Raw genomic sequence first — 17,420 nt, forward strand, 5'->3', positions numbered from 1 at the left:
TAATTTTAAGCTTTTGAAGTTTTTACATTCTGAAGTTAATCATGTTCTACATTATGAGCTTCTTTACCATTCTTTCCCCACCTCCAAATTTCCTCCAGCTACAGGAAATCTAAGGGATAGATACTGAGGGAACTGTAACACATTCAAAAAGTTAAAAGCACTATCTGGCGGCCTGCATAAAAATTATTATTTTTTTTTAAAAAGGAGTTTTTCCATTGTAAAAAATTGTGTGTGGCCATTTCCACCCTCAAATACAAAGATTACATTTGCTAATAAGTCAGGGACATGTTTGGCCCATTTTCATGCATACTCTAACAAAGTAATCTACACAGGGTAATTGTATTAGTGTAAAGATCACAGGAAAAAGCAATACACAGCAGCCTCGGACAAACAAAATCAAACAAAATCAAAATTTCCAACGACAGCAGAGCCAATTAATAACCTATGGCATAGGGGCGTGTAGGCTAAAATGCATACTGTACCTTGGGTGTACCATGCCATAAAGCATGCATGGCTACACGGGCTCCATCATGTGTATGTGCCAGGTAGATTACTGCTTCTCTGATTGCTTCAATCATTTCCTGAGGAAGAAAAAATAATTAGGGGATTTGTTTTTTGAGAAGAGTCTTAGAGAAGAGATACATATTTTGCCTGTAACCCTGTGAAGACTACCACTGTGCCTGGAGCCACACTCTTGCGTTGCGCTGGCCTATGTAATTGGCATCAAAAGGATCCTAAAGACGTAGAAATTTCTTTGACCTAGTCTTCATGTAAAAGTAAAGTCGACCTAGCTACATTGCTCAAGGCTGTGAAAAATTTTGAGCCCTGTGCAACATAGTTCATTTGAACTAACCCCACCGCAGATGAAAGTAGGCTGACAGAAGAATTCTCCCATCAACCTAGTTACTATTTCTTGGAGATGGCTTACCTACCTCAATGGAAAAATAATTCCATCAACATAGGAAGCATCTGCACGACAGTGGCATTGCTGAAGCGCAGTAGCTGTGTTGATGCAGCGTAGACATATGCTTAGACTTCCCCTCTCAAAACTGTAATCACAAGCACAGTGACTGGAAAGGAGTTAATGTGTTAGAACCTCTGTAGGTTCTTAAGTCAAGAGTCTGAACATCTTGGTATAGGAAGTGAAAAATTTCAAAGGAAGGATGGGCAGGAGGGCAAGCAGCCATTTACATAGTATGGCCCTGCTCCTGCACCAATAGTCTTTGCTGTAGACTCCAGAGCGTAGAATCAAGACCTATTGTCACTTTTAGAGAACCACCACTGCAAGTAAGTTACCTGTGGACCAGTTATTAAAGAATCACTGCACACTTTCAAAAAGACATTCATTTCAGTTATTATGGGAACTGCTTTTTTAGTTATTGCAAAATGTATTGTGAAATCTCATTAAAAATATTTGTTGTACACAATGGGACAAAATATTGTTTTATTGTAAGAATGCATAGTAACCATGAAATTACTAGAGACACATAGTGGCTAAGGTAATATCTTTTAATGGACCAACTTCTGTGGGTGAAAGAGACAAGCTTCTGAGCTACACTGAGCTCTTCTTCAGGTAGAAGAGCTCAGTGTAGATCGAAAGCTTGTTTCTTTCACCCGCAGAAGTTGGTCCATTAAAAGATATTACCTCCCCCACCTTGTCTCTATAATATCCTGGGATCACCACAGCTACAAACATCAAATTACTATGCATTACTGACATATATCTCCATCTCCTAGCATCTTCATAGGTAGAAAGAAACTTCCAGTCAAGATGACAACGCTCATGTACATTAAGGGACTTCAACCTAACTAAGTATACGCGTAATAATGAAGGACAAGAGTATTTCTTGTTGCTATAAAAATTCCTAAATAGTATATTTTTGTAATTATTACTCAAATAAATTATTTGAATGTTTGTTTTAAAGATAACCTGCAGCAAAATAAAAATAAGGATATCCTATCAATAAGATCCTTGTTTAAGGTTGTCACCTAAAACAAGATAAAGAGGCTTATCACCATAATTTTAATGTTTAATAACTTTTTGGTATTTGTTTCAGATCTCCAAAGCACAGAATCAAGAGTCAGGCCAGTGTTTCAGAAGGAAGGAATTAGTGAATTGCTACTTCAGGAAACCTAAACACAATACACAAAAATCCCAGCAAAAACACGTATGTGCTGAATATCCCACCTAGTTCACTATCTGGGGCATTTAAGAAAACTCTAGTTACGTAATAAAAATTACTGCAAGAAATTAAAACATTTATACTTAAGTCACTTTAGAAATACTTACAGATCTTTGTTTTGGGAGAGCATGGATGAAAAAGTCCAAAAATACTTTATGTACCAGTGAGTGCTTTATCACAGCCTCCCTGTGTATCAAGAGGAGTGGGGGGGAAAGACAAGAAAGTCACACACCCTTTCAAAACACACAATTTCATTTCCTCTGGTCTAACTGTAGCTAGCAGTTATCTGTCTTATGATGCAGAAAATATTATGATGCTCTTTCAGTTCAGGAAGTCAGTCAGAGCAAGGAAGAGAAGTTGCCTCATTAGGGCTGCTGGTTGTATCAGCTAAGTGTCATAGATAAAGTATTCTTAGAGGCAAGAACAAAAACAGTTCTTCTGAAGTGTGGAGGAGTCAATCAAGAACTGCACTTTTGTACACCTTGAGAGATGTTTTTTCAAGAGACCATTGGGTCAGTCTGCCTGATTCTCCTTTATAAAGAAATACTAAGCTGCTTAATTCTGTAGGTTGTTTCCTTTTTTAAAAAGGCTGTAGTATAAAATATACCTGGAATTTTCAGAGTTTTTAATGAGAACTGCATGAATTGTCTTTTGATAGTCTAGTATGTGAGAAATATGTCATACACTGATTTAGAATTCCTCGTGGGTGGAATTACAGTCAGTCACTATGGCTGCAGTAGTAAATGTGGCTGAACAGGAAAGCAAACAGTATTTTTTGCACTGTGACCACAATATCCCCCCCTCCCCACACAATTTGCTCTGATTGTCATGTCTTGTCTTCAGAAAGTTATTTGCATCCTTACTTTTGTGCCACTGGGGTAAGAATCTGTTTCATTTCATCCATAATGGCCTCTTGCTTTTCAGGATGAGCCTCTAATACTTTGTCCAGTGTAGGGTGAACTGGGGACTGAAATGAAAACACCCCACACCAGGTTTAAATTACTGCTGCTTTTCAGGTTCTAAAGAAAAGTTTTCTTCATCATCCATTCACAATTTGAGAAGGAAAAACACCTCACAGTATATGCAACAACCTTCATATCTTAATTTAGTTTTGTGTGGGTTTAAACAAAATTAAGTTACACCATTTTAAAGATGCCAAAAACAGTTATAATTTAAAAACTAAACAAAAGCAAACAAACTGATCTACACTTCTACACTAACAACATATACTCCCAGATATTCATAACACTGTCAGGCATTACATGGGGAAATAAGAGACTCAGCCAAAGGCAACATGCTAAGTACATATATTGATGTGCCTTTCTCCCTTTAAGATTTCAAAGCATCAGTGCTAGGCATGGCAACACATCAGTTGAATTATAAATTACTATCCAACAGAACAGAAAGAGGAAACCTCCTGGAATTTTCCTATCCAAGACTATGCTGGTCCATCAAATATGAGAGACTTGACAGCCCATCAATTCACACTGGTAACTATTCCAAGGGAAGCTGCTCTTAGCAGAGCCAGCTGATAAGACAGAATATTCCACTGACCAGCATCTCATTAAAAGTAAGGGGAAAAAAGAGCTGGAAGTCTTTATTAAGGAATATGCTATAAATCATTATGAAACCAAAGCTTTGAAGAACTCACATCTTGCAATATTAGGATTCCTGGCTTCAGAAGAAAGTGAAATGATTTTCCAGGTCAGTTGTTAAATCTGGTATCTGTACAGAGAATGGACTCCCACACCCTTAAGTCTGGAAACATTAGAATTCCTAATAAACCGTTTTATCCTGTGACACTTCATCCAGTGCTCCTTCTCTAACATGTACATTTGTTACTTTTGTTTCCACATTAGGATAAAGAGAGTAATTACCGCAATTTGAAAACATAAGGGCAAAAATACTGAATTTCAAACTAAGAACACACTCACAAATGTTGCACAGGCAACGGGGGGGGGGGGGAACGGGGATGGAAGAGAAAAAAAAAAATGTATACTGCATGTTTAATTTATATCTTTAGGGTTCGTTTTACTCCCAGCTAACATTATGCATTCATAGCTAGGGGAAATTTTGCACATCTCTGATGATGCAGCAAAAGATTTTAGTAAAACAAATAAAAAGATGATTTGTCAAGGGAAAATAAATCCTATTGGCTCAAAAGACAAGTTGTTCTTAAAATTTAAATGTATCTGAATCAGAGTAGTAAATGCAAGTGGTAATTTTTCTTTATATTCAATATATTTGTGTCAGGAAGCAAAATCTCTCTCAAATGTTATTTTCTAAATGCTTGGCTAGTTTATGGTTGACTTTTTCCACTCCACGTTAATTTACAGACTTCACATTGAACAATTAAAAGGTTACTTTTGTCACTTACATAATAGATTTGGTGTTGAATAGGATGATGGAGAAGACAGTTAAGTCAACGAGGGATGAGATTTTCAAAGGAGCCTGAGGGATTTGGGTGCCCAATTTATTTATGCTCCTTTGAAAAACCCCAGCCTAAGTTAAATGAAAGCAAAAACCCACTAATACATAATGGAAATGTGCTGTTAAACATGAATCTGAAACATGAAAAAACAAGTTTACAGGGGGGCCGTACTTCAGGACACAAATTAACTTAAGGATAGCAGATAAGGGAATGACACAGCAACATCATGAATAAAATATCATAGACAGAAGCGGAGGAAGGACCAAACGTTACCTTATAAACTTGGAACGTGTTCCCATAGAGCTCTTCTGCTAGCATGATCCTTTGCTCCAGGATGGCTTTATCATTGTATGCATATTCTACCACGGCAGATGCTTCAGAATGGCGGAGCATTTTTTTTACCTCACCTTTAAAGCTTTTAATTATTTCTGCAACTTGTGGTTTTGTTCTGTACCATGTGTAAAGATGGACACCGAGAGAGACAGGAGATTAGGGAAAAGGGATGGTATTAAATATATACATTTCCAAAAATAAAGCTGAGTGATTAAGTAGTAGCACAGTAATACAACAAAGACATGCATCTACACCTGGGACCTTAACCAAACACCTACTATGAAAATACAATTAGAAACTGAACAAAAAGCTCATGTCTATGGTGTTAACAGTAGCTCTGCCACTGAGTCTCCCTGAGCTTCTCACTAGCATCCACAGATACGAAGGGAGCCCACCGTCAGTTAATACTACTTCAAACGTCATTAACTGCAACTTAAAGTCTCTGCTTGGAAGTGTGTGCACAGAATAGATATGTTGACTTGGCGTGCTAACCATCTAAGTCATCTGGTGCCTATAGGTTGCTGTGTCTTGGATCCATCTAGGCATTCTCATCCAACCTTGTGTTTCTCTGTCAGCTCTGCAATAGCGTAGAAGCAGAGAGGGAAGGGTGTGGAGTACATGAGCCATGCCTACACTACAGGTGTCATAGCTAGTCAGCATAACCTTGTGTGCAAATGCAGATTACAGAGATAGAAGGTGGTTTTCTGTCACTGTAGGAAACCTGCCCGAGTGATGATAGCTAAAGCAATGGAAGCATTCTTCCATCAACTTAGCTGCATCTACATCAGAGTTAGGTCAGCAGAGCTACATGGCTCAAGGCATGGATTTTTCACACCCATCAGCCCTGTAGCTATGTCAACTTAAGTTTTAAGTCTAGACCAGGCCACAGCTAAGCTCCATAAACCTAGCTGATCTAGCTGAAGGGAACAGAAGAAAAAAAATGATCATTGACAATCTGTCCACCAGAGCAAGACAAGGACAGACAGAAAGCTCCTTGTTCCACAGTAGAGGTGCATGTTTATTTTAGGAGACTTCGGATAAACTCGGCGGCGGGGGCAGGAGAGGGGGAGACAAGACATTTTTCTGCACTACTGTAACCTTGACAAAGGGAAGGATGTATCTTTGTAGGACTTTATTATACACAAAAAAAGGGAAGGCTTTGAGTGTGGTTCCCCCCACCCTTTTTCACTTGTAGTCTTTTTTTTTTTTTTTTATTTGCTGTCCAGAATTTCTGAGAAAAGAGAGCCTACCCGGTGACAAGGGGACTGTATTATGGACAGCAGGTAGTTCGCAATCCTCATTCCCAAATACACTACCAAGATAATTTCACATGGAGGAGACAGCCTGGGCCAAAGCCATTATTCACAATACACAGATTAATAATAAAGAAGTACATTCACATTCCAAAATTAACAATATATGCAAGAAAAAAAAAAGAACTGGTTTACCCACCCATACATAAGAAACTTCTTTACAATATTTCTGGAATATTTGGATTTGCTCAATTCTAGTAGGCTATCTGTGGAGGAAAAGAAAAAGAGCAGTTTTTATCACCCCTTGAAATCGCATGTTTGTTTACTTTCCTACAAAACAAAACTAAAAGCCATTGCTCAGTGACCTACTGCACCCAAGCAGGAATTAATTTATGAGAAAGTGACACCTAAAGAGAAAAAAGTAACTCAAACGTGTGTACCAATAGAGTTTTGGGAGGAAAGAAGTACATTAAGGAGAGCTACATTATACAAAACAGTGCCAACTTCCAAAGCAAATACAATATAAAAGGGAAAAATACCTTTTAATTCTTCAAATGTTTCTTGCCTTTGCTTGTCATTGCCATACCGAATGAAACACTGGATAACTCGAGTTGAGTCATGTGCAAATGCCATCTGTAACAAACATTTTTATTATCCCAGCTTTTTGCATGACATTACGTGGAAAAAGTTTATTTTAAACACATTTACTCTGTTAAGAGTATAGTTTTATGCAGCACATAGGGATACTCTGGGAAACAGATGCTATATAAATAAAATACATTATAAAGAAACAAGTTTTAAAGTAAGTGTAGTTTTACCGGTTTTCATTGCTCCAGTATTTCTTTACCAAACATAGACTACAGTCAATACTGGCTACTGCAGGCAATGGAATGTTTTGTGATCATTTGTAAATATGTACCAAAAATACTGAATATTTTATTGACTGGAATAGCCCCATGAGATGCACAGCCTGTTTTCCTGAGACTCTCACAGGGACAGCAGTCACGCAGTCTCACCCTAGCACATGACAATATGATCAGGATGCTCAATCTAACATAGCAGGCAGCACCAAGCAGCCACAATTTCAATTCACTTTAAAACCCAACAGTTGACTATGCTTCACTACACTACTCAGCAAACATACACACCTAAAGAGTGAAGTTAAAAATAATGAGACTGTTAGTATTGAAAATGTAATGGTAGAAATGTGCACCAGGGCATTAACTCTGTGTAGGTTTTTTAAAAGAAAAAATCGCAAAAAATCCACTACAAGTACAACTCTTACTGAAACTGCAAGTTAACCAAATTTAACTTACATCCAATGGGAATTTTACAGATTAGAATGCTGGTGGGCTAACAAGTCCCCTTTTAAATCAGCTGATCAGCAAAGTTTTCCTGGCACTATTATCCTAAAAGACTGGGAGCACAATTTCTTCATTCACTGAAACCTTGTTCTATATCTGGATATTTTCAATGTCCCCTGGAGCTTCTGGATAAACAGGGTTGTACTGTATGGTTCACAAGGTCATTTAGTGCAACACACTTATTCACTATTCATAAAAAGGGGTTTATCAACTTGCCCACTTTGATTTTTAATTACGTTTGTTACTGTATTTCTTACAGTTTTAATTTTCCCCTGGAGCAGTTTATGTAGTTCATTTATTAGCTTCTCTCGCTTCTTCTTGTCACAGTTTTTCCTACAAACAAAAACAGACAAGTAGGAGACTCTTAGATCAGAAAGCAGCTTTTTGGAAATACAAAAATAACTGGAAGTCATGAGCTAGAAAGCAAGGCGGCCAAATTTTTTTTCTTTTTTAAAATGAGCTCCTGCAAGTCCACGTTTAGGTACCCATTTATGAAAGTTCTGGCCAGAAGCATAAGTATATTTCACTCACTCAGGATAAGGGCAGATTATAAAATTTCAAAGAGCCTCAACCAGTGAGACAAAGGTCCTAAACATTTTACAGGATCAGGCCTCAAATTATCTTAATCTAAATGATCTCCCCTGAATTTATGCCCACTTATTATTATTGTAGATTTTTACCAAGATCAACCCAGATGCCTCAAGACTATTTCTACCGTCAGTCATCAAAATGTAACTTGAGACCGCCAGAGAATTCTAATTCAAGCTAATTAAATTATAATCTATTCATAGAATTTACGTGGGAGAAATACAAGCATACCCATTCATGAAGGTACCAGGACAGAATGAGCAACGCTTCACCACTGCATGAGTACTAATTAAAAAGAACTGTATGAAAGAAAACATAGTAGAGCCATTACCTTCTCACACTTTCCCATATCTGTTTTGATTTGATGATTACATCATAATTTGTTTTGTCATTAAGTTGTCTGCTCTGCTTTAATTCCTTCTTTTTCCTTTTTAAATCATTCCATTTAGGCTTCTTAGGTACAGACCCTGATGATAAAAACAAAACATTGTTTATAACGAAGTAATAGTCAACAGATTGGGAGGCAGATCCTCAGCTGGTGTCCAATGAAATCAACAGAGCTATGACAACTGAAATGATCCGAAGATCCACCCCTGACTGCCTAGCTAGCTAATCTGAAAGGGTTAATACATACTGAACACTTGGGGTGGGATTCTCAAGGGGATTTGGATATACAACTAAAGAGTGCAGTTAGGCAAGACCAATATTTGGGTGCCAGTGGCGTTCACAAAACCCCTGCTCAGCTGCTGTAGAAGCCTATGTTTTCACTGATAAAATCATGCCTAATTCCAGGTGGGATGGGGATTCACAACCTCCACCTATAGGTATTGATCCAATAAACGTGCTTAGAGGCTGCTTTAAAGCACATCTGTCTGACTGGGCTCTACACAAAATGAAGGATGTAGTGATGGTGGTCAGTATTTATTAGAGCAGGGACTGGTACCTTGTCTCCCACTTCCCAGGTATAGTCCGCAGCTCTCTGAATATCAAAGCATTCATACAAAGTGGAATGTCTTCAGTAGGACAGGTTGAGAGAGATCCACTACAGAATACCCCAAAACTCATTTATTAGGGAACTCACCTAGGAGGTGGGAGACCTGGGTTTAAGTCCCTACTCCAACTCATCCAGTTGGCAAGTGGAGATGGTCTCCCACATCCTGGGCAAGCGTTCTAGCCGCTAGGCTATTGGGCTCTTCTTGAGCCCTGGCTGACGTGCCTACTCCAGGTGAGAGTTCACTGCTGTGAATCATGAGTGGAGGGAGGTGCCATCCCCTGGCCTGGATTTAAGCGCCTAACTCCTTTTGAGGAGCAGGGCTTAGACCATACCCCGTCCTCTGCATTTCCTATTGGCTAGCTTGGTGACTCCACTATCAGCATGCTGACTTTTGTGAATCCCTCTTTTTACGCACCTAACTTTCCCCATGCATTGTATAAGGAATCTGGCTACCTAATTTTGGGTTGTGAATTCCGCAAGGAGGCAGGTAGTCTAATAGTTAGGCACTGTAATGCTCAGTTGTAGCTCCCTTCGTGAACTGCATCCTTGGTGACTTGCTAGGACTGGCAGCTTCTGCCTGGGAAATATCAGATATTGGAAGAGCAAGACAACTGCCAGATTATTCTGAAAGCTTTGACAAAGGATAGAGGTACGTTAAAGTCTTAATAGGATGAATTCTGACCCAGAATGCACCTACAGCCCCTCTAGTAACTTTACATCAGAATATGGCTCAACATATCCCCCCTTCTCTCCTCACTCCCTATCCCCCAAAAAGTGGGAGAATTGAATTTTTTTTTACGAATATAACTTAAATCACAAATTTTTTGTGATATCTTAGATAACAAGGACTATATGCCCACAAAAATTAAACTTGGTGGGGTTCTTGCCTTTCACATTCTTGAGATAAACTATCAGAATTCAAAAGTGTTGTGCTAGAAAAGAATACATTCCCAACTGCAAACACTACAGTCTGATCAATACCATTGGCACCCTCCTTTTATGATGGAATGTAGATAAAAAAATAAACATTAAAAAGAGGAAAAACGTGAAACTAAAGGCCACAACCAGTTTCTGAGCTACTGCCCTCTAATAAATGACAACTGTTCTTATACACAGATTTTGTCTTAAAATTTGTTCCTATTAACATGTTAATGTCTTTTACTGGAATCTGTTCAAGAGGTTTTCAAGTAGGTAAAGCACTAGAGGGGAACAAAAAAAGATTCTCGACAGATGAGTTCATTTATAGATTTAAGTATACCAGCTCTAACAATTACTCACTGCAACTTTATATGTAAAGCCTTCTTGCATGTTTAATCCTTTCAGTCAGTGGGATTCATTAGGAGATTTTACTATACAGTGGCTAAAGACTGCTGCACAGCAAGATTATTACTTTAAAAGGATTCTTCATATGAGATGTCATAAATGAACTTTAAGGTACAGAAAAAGTTGACTAATGTTTGCTTTTAGTTTTAATCATCTCGTAGCAAAATTAATCACTATATACAATCCAGATTCCCCGAAGTGAAGAGTCAGGGGGCAAGGCATGCTAACTAGCACTGTGCAATTGAAGCCCAACAGAATGGATGAATTAAAAGAGCTCTCTCAAGAATAAATTGTTTAACAGTTTAGCACTACACACTTCATTTTTCTCCAATATACCAACCCTTCCCTTTTTTAAAGGATTGTAATTTATGCAAGGTATTTTAGAATCAGTTTATTTTTTAAAAAATGAAGTGAGCAAATAAGAGAAAAGTTAACAGAAAACCGGTCAGTCTCTTGACATAGTTGGTGACAACTGAAGTTTTGCTTGAAATCTGAATGACTCCAGAGCAAGACTGGAGGCTTACAGTTGTTTTAAGATAAAATCCACTAAAAAAACAACATAACTCTGACTTAATTCGTCCACTACCTCTATTTCTGTACAGTTTTCAAAAAATACAAGTATTCCCCAAACTAAATCAAAGTTAAAACAGTGAAAAAACAGAACTTTAATGTTATCGTATGAGCTTCCAGTTTCCCTCAATTATTAAGCCACACTTAATTTGTGACAGCCCTTTACATGCAGAACTGTACGTCTGCTGGGAAGCAGCAATCAAATGACAGCTCTCATTAAGAGACACCAGAACCAGAGAGTTATGAAACTATTAAAATAGTGACAAACTAAATATTTACTAAAAAGTGTCTGTATATGCACATACACAGAAAAATAAATTTATAAAAATGGAGAAACATCCAGTATATAACACAGATTTAACTGGTGAATAAATGCTACAGGCCTATAGACCAACAGTATAAATGGAGAATAAAAACCTTTGTTCTTCCAGTTTTGGCTACCATTGTTAGAAGCATGATAAAAGATAAAAACTCATGATTTTTACATTCTGATACCAACACCAGTGGTTAGTCAGCAGCTGGTGCTCTTGTACCAAAGGGGCAGTGGGTGGGTGTCTTTCCTCAAAAGGAGACCATCTCCAAATGGCCCCACTATTCATACTGTCTTTATTAGACCTGTGTAAAAATAATCAGTAAGGTTGAAAGGCAGATGACAGAAAGAGTCACAGCTTTAATTTAGTCATGTAATACTTGAAGTTCTCTTTGTCACTACAAACTATTATGCATCAGTTTATGCCACCATATCAAGAAATTAGCCAATAGGTTTAGTTTACTGGTGGACTACCTATGTTAAACTGGAATTTTCACTGCCACAGACTGTGGGTCATGTGACTTGTCTAGTCATCAGTTTAAATTGGCGGAAATAACATTTTCCATTGGAAGTCCAATAGAGTGCTATGGAGAAGCATTTTTTTATAGTTAGAGTTTTATTAGTATTAGAAATACCATGGAAGTTGGTGATAATATAGGAGGGTACTGAAAAGAGCAGTAAGACAATCCTCTTCTCCCTCTATATTTCCAGTGCAAGCAGCTTGGTTCCACATATATTTATGATCATGGCTATCTCAAAATTTCTACTATGGGGGTTCTCAGTACAACAGGTGCACAGGCATGACCTAGTTACTTATGTCTATGGTGATTACAACAGAGAATAGTCAACTCGTACAGTTAAAAAGTTTATTATACAATCTCACACAATTCAAGGCAATTATAGCATAGCCCTGATCCCTCTTAAATCTATTAACATATTTTAAAATATATATTGTTGAAAGAAAATAAGCTTCCATTTTATATTAAGTAAGTATACTTTACAGAGGATATATCTCTTCTGAGAAAAAAGTAAAAAAACAAAACAAAACAAAAAACACAATATACTCACCACCCTCATTATCCTCCTGGAGTTTTCTCTTCCTACTGAACTTTTCTGGTTGCTGCTTACTCTTGAATTGTTTCACACTAGTCTTACCAAGTTTTTTGTTTCCTTTCTCAGACTTCTTGGATCTGAATTTAGGCTTTCCTTCTTCACCTCTTTTAGTATAAAACTTTTTTGGTGGACCAGAATCTATGCACAACAAAAAGAGAATTAGAACGGATATTATTTACAAGTTTTATTCACTATTAAAAGTTTTAATAATTATTTTTTAACAATTAGATTACATATGATACACCAAAATCCATGCATGTTGATACAGAATAAAAATTATTCAGATTCTGAAAAGCCCCAAGCATTCTTACATCTATAACAAAATTTTATATTCCTCCCACCTAGCCTTTTCATCATAGCCTTATGATCCCTCTCCTAGTTTTGCCCTAAATCCTCCATATAGATGTAATGCAATACCAAAGGTGAAGAGAGGATAATTCTAAAGGAACAAAGGCTGCCTTATTTGTAGTAAGAGTTCCACTGCCTCCGACATCTAAGGCCCCAGTCCTGCAAACACTATTTGAAGAACAAAAGTAGTCTAATTGGTATAATGTGAATGGATGCACATTAGTTTCTCTCTGGCTTGTATCTGGTGGCTCTAGATACAAGACATGGTAATTGCTCACTCTTGGATGCTTAGAAAACTTCCACCAATGAAAGCAGCCAGGCATAAATGGCATAAAATGGCTAAATGTTTTGTGTGATGGTTGCAAAGCAAATTGTGGTAAACCAGCACACCTTCTCAACCAGGAGTGGGCAAAGTACGGCCTGCCAGCTGGAAGCAACCACCACCACGTTCCTGGGGGAGCGGGGGCAGAGAGCTCCGTGCGCTGCACTTGCCTGTGGGTACTCCCCCAAAGCTCCCATTGGCTGGGAACAAGGAACCGCGGCCAATGGGATTTTCGGGGGAGGTACCCACAGGCAAGTGCAGTGCACAGAGCTCTCTGCCCCTGCTCCCCCAGGGACGTGGTGCTGGCTGCTTCCTGGAGTGGCATGGGGCTGGGGCCAGGGCAGGCAAGGAGCCTGCCCTGGCCCTGGTGCGTGCTGCTGTCACCCCAGAGCTGCTCCAGGTAAGTGGTGCTGGGCCGGAGCCTGCACCCCTCCTGCCCCACGCCCTCCTGCCGCACCCCAACTCCCTGCTGCACCCCACACCCTTCCTGCTACCCAACCTCCTGCCCTGAGCCCCCACTGCATCTCGCACCCCAACTCCCTGCCCTGAGCCCCCAGCCTGCACCCCAACTCCCTGCCCTGAGCCCCCAGCCCCCTCCCACATCTGCACCCCTCCCCCCTGCCCTGAGCCCTTCCCACACTCTGCACCACTGCCCTGAGCCCCCACCTCACTGTGCACCCCCTCCTGCACCCCAACCCCCTTCCCTGAACTCCCTTATACACCCCGCACCCCTCCTCTGCCCCAACGCCTTGACCTGAGCCCCTTCCTGCATACCGCACTCCCTCTCTCACCCCAACCCCTTGCCCCAGCCCTACATTCACGGCCCTGTAAGCAATTTCCGCACCCAGATGTGGCCCTCGGGCCAAAAAGTTTGTCCACTCCTATTCTAAAGGGCCAGTCTGACACCAAGGACAGCAAAATACAGGAATACAACATGTATACATTTTAACAGAACAATTCCTCCTCTTTTCTGTTTATTAAAAGCCCCTAGAAAACACTTAAAATATCTGTGGTATTCAGGTAAGTGACAGCATAAATTGCCAGTAAGTAGGCACTTAGAACACTGCAAGAAAGTACAGCGATCTTACATACAACTCATCCTCTCAGCTGCACAATTAGGTTGTTTTGCTCCTTTTTTGTTTTTTTTTAAACCGAGGCTATGCCTACACTGCGTACCTGTGCCGCTGTAAGGTCTCCTGTGTAGCCACTCTTTGCTGGCAAGAGAGAGCTCTCCTGCCAGGAAAATAAAACCACCCCCCAACAAGTGGCGGTAGCCAACAAAGAGCTGTCCACTCCAGCACTTTTCATCAGTAAAACTTTTGTCGGTCAGGGGGGTGGGGGTGTGTGTGTGTGTGTGGTGTGTGTGTTTTTTTCAGATGTATGCTTCCTGAACCTAATAAAGGACTCTGTTTTTGCTAATACTAAATTATTCATGTTATTTTCACAGTAAAACAGCTTTATATAATTAATCTGCCATCTGGTGAGAATACTGAATATTTTCCCCCTCGCATTTAATACAAATAGGCAATGCACAAATGTGAAAGTGAAGAGACAAGCTCTAGCTTGAGCTATAGTTCATAGATCATAGATCATAGAATATCAGGGTTGGAAGGGACCTCAGGAGGTCATCTAGTCCAACCCCCTGCTCAAAGCAGGACCAATCCCCAATTTTTGCCCCAGATCCCAAATGGCCCCTTGAAGGATTGAACTCACAACCCTGGGTTTAGCAGGCCAATGCTCAAACCACTGAGCTATCCCTTCCCTGAAGTACCTCAATCCTATCTTATTGCAATTTTCTTATTCCAGTTGTGAGAGATTCTCTTAAGCAGAGAATGCAAAGTGACCATATTCTTCAGCATAGTTGGCAATTTGGAAGAACTTGGACTAAAAATGAGAACATTTTCGATTTTAACCCAATATAGTATTTTAGATCAGATTTTCAAAGCTGAAGGGTTTGCACCCTTAACTCACTTGCGCCATCTCAGCTCATTTTCAATATTATAGTTAAGGTATTGTTCATAAGATTAACCCACTTATGCAAATGAATTTGAGTTTGTTGTACCTGTTGCATTCTCCACCCTTCAGTAAGAACAGTTCTATGAAATATTATTCTTTCCAGACTTACCATTGTCTTTTTTAAATTTATGCTTTCTTTGTGGTGCTTTTCCATTTTTCCCCATAAATCTCTTTTTACCTTTGGCTTCCATAGCAGCGACACTGAAATATAGAAAGAGAGGCACAACTTGTTGGAGACCATGAATGGATGCATCTGTTTTAGTTCAAGAGCATTATGACACCTCTAACTTAAAAAAAAAATCCTTTGTCATAAGCTATATGATAGAACTGACAAAAGAAAACAAATACTAAAAGATTGTGGCACTAATTCATAATTTTGTATCTCTAACTTTAAATTTATAATGAGAAAAGTATGTTTCCCATTTCTCTTGTAATCATTTGTGCATCTGATTACCAAACCAGGTTAACTAAGATTACAACTGCTTGACTAAGTATCCCATAATGTTCATATTCAATGCTATTCTCCCTCCCGCCAAAAATTCTCCATTTTTAACAGAAATGATAAAATGCTATCACTAACTGAGAATTTTTGAATATTTTTGTATAACATCAGGCTGAACACTAAATGAATGCTATGTTTTATCACTGGGAAGTTCTGTTCTTCCGTTTTTTAGGGAAACATTATCTATTTTCACTCCTAAAGATCCAGAACCTGCTATTAGATGCAGAATGGGGGCAGAAGTAAAAGCAAATTGTATATGAAACCTTGTTTACTAAATGTTTATTATTTGTACGGTGCCCAAGAGTACAGTAGGTACCTGAAGGTCTCTGCCCTGAAGAGCACAGAATTAAGTTAAGACTAACAAATTAGGATAAATGCAAATAAGGAAGTGAGAATAGGACAAGGACACATAAATAAAGCCTCTTTATCCTGCAATCATTAATGTGTGCACTGAACTTTAAGCGTGTGAGTAAGGTTAAGCACACAAGTGTTTGCAGGATTAGAGCCTAAAAAAGTACGATACACTTAGAATCATAGTAAGTACTTATTCTAAGCTCAAAAATAATACAGCCTCCCTCCCCCATCGAATCCAACCACTGAATCTGTCCAAACTAATCCTGTTGGGGCTGCTGCACAAAGCCCCGAGGAAGGGTGTGAAGGAGGAGAAGGCAGAGCCCTGCTGGACAGGTGCAGGAGGCCGTGCCCCGTACGTAGGGGGCGGCCCCGAAGAAGCCAGGCATGAACGGCGCCGAGCGGGGTATGAAGGCGCGGCGCGGGTGACAGACTCCAGCGCCTAAGGGCTTTGCGAGCCCGGAGGCAGAGCGTGAGGTCTGGGCTGTACCTGCCAGCCCCAGTTCACCCCCGCCCCGAGCTCGCTTCTGCGGGCCCGGGCGAGGCGCAGGAGTTCAGCGCCCACCGCACAGGCCCGCGGCGCGGCCTCACCCGCCAGACGGGCCAGGCGCAGCGCGTGCAGGAGTTTCTCAGCGGGCCCGGTCCCCTCACCCGCCCCCGCGAGGCGGGCACCCAGGGAGCCCCCACGGGCACCCCAAGATCCCTCTAGCGCGGTGGGGCCGGGCCTAGCAGGGAGGTCGCCGGGGCCGGGGAGACCCACCCGCGACCCCCGCAACGGGCGGCTCCCCCACGCCGCCGCCGCCGCCGCTGCCGAGCCCCCCTCGACCGCCGGCCCCCGCTCACCCAGACACGCGCGCGGCGCCGGCAGACGCCCTGCTTCCCGGCTAGCGTGCTTGGGGACGGGCGGGCGTCGCCGGAGCGTTCCCCATTGGCGAGCCCAGCGGAAGCAGCGCGACAGCGTCGGAGCGGGCTGCCGTAAAGCAGCAGCAAGGGCTGAGGCCACCACAGCCGGGGGGGCTGTGGGGCGTCCGCGCCAGGGCGGTGCGGCCAGGGCCGGCCAGGCCCGGCCCGCCGCGCCGCGCTCCCGTGGGCCATAGGCGGCGTGCGAGTTCCCGGCCGGGCAGGGGCATGTTCTCAACGGGGGGTTCTTGGCTCCCTGTTCAGAAACCCGCCTCTTGAGGACACGCTGGGGCGGGGCTGCTGCTGCTGCCTTCCCCCCCCGGGATAAAGTAGTAAAACAACCCAAGTGCGGGGAGCCTGTCTCCCAGCTTCCCACCTGCGCAGAGACACAGTCTCTGGCTTGGTTTTGTGCCCGTGGTTAGTGCCCGTCTGGTTCCACTCACTGCATCCTCGCTCCCGTCCCAGGTGTCGCTTTGGGCCTGCCCGGGAGCTGACCTGAGGCTGGGTCTCTTTGCCCTG

General features: G+C 41.3%; 1 protein-coding gene across 2 annotated transcripts in view; it reads right to left on the reverse strand.

Moving 5' to 3' along the window:
• Window positions 1-16,993, reverse strand: part of PUM3 (pumilio RNA binding family member 3) — a 38,987-nt gene extending 21,994 nt beyond the window's left edge. Inside the window, exons 1-11 of one of the 2 annotated variants that reach the window (XM_077817621.1) lie at window positions 16,845-16,984; window positions 15,258-15,349; window positions 12,418-12,600; window positions 8,484-8,619; window positions 7,822-7,897; window positions 6,740-6,833; window positions 6,400-6,466; window positions 4,888-5,062; window positions 3,047-3,150; window positions 2,291-2,369; window positions 483-581 (exon numbers count right to left, since the gene is read on the reverse strand). In XM_077817621.1, the coding sequence (XP_077673747.1) occupies window positions 483-581; window positions 2,291-2,369; window positions 3,047-3,150; window positions 4,888-5,062; window positions 6,400-6,466; window positions 6,740-6,833; window positions 7,822-7,897; window positions 8,484-8,619; window positions 12,418-12,600; window positions 15,258-15,339 (1,095 nt within the window). In that variant the 5' untranslated portion in view covers window positions 15,340-15,349; window positions 16,845-16,984. Of the gene's footprint in view, window positions 1-482; window positions 582-2,290; window positions 2,370-3,046; window positions 3,151-4,887; window positions 5,063-6,399; window positions 6,467-6,739; window positions 6,834-7,821; window positions 7,898-8,483; window positions 8,620-12,417; window positions 12,601-15,257; window positions 15,350-16,844 lie in introns of both variants that reach the window. The other variant, XM_077817622.1, reaches the window with a different exon arrangement.
• Between the last annotated feature and the right edge of the window lie 427 nt (window positions 16,994-17,420).

This window comes from Eretmochelys imbricata, chromosome 5 (genome assembly GCF_965152235.1).
Source record: "Eretmochelys imbricata isolate rEreImb1 chromosome 5, rEreImb1.hap1, whole genome shotgun sequence".
NCBI classification, from domain to species: Eukaryota; Metazoa; Chordata; order Testudines; family Cheloniidae; genus Eretmochelys; species Eretmochelys imbricata.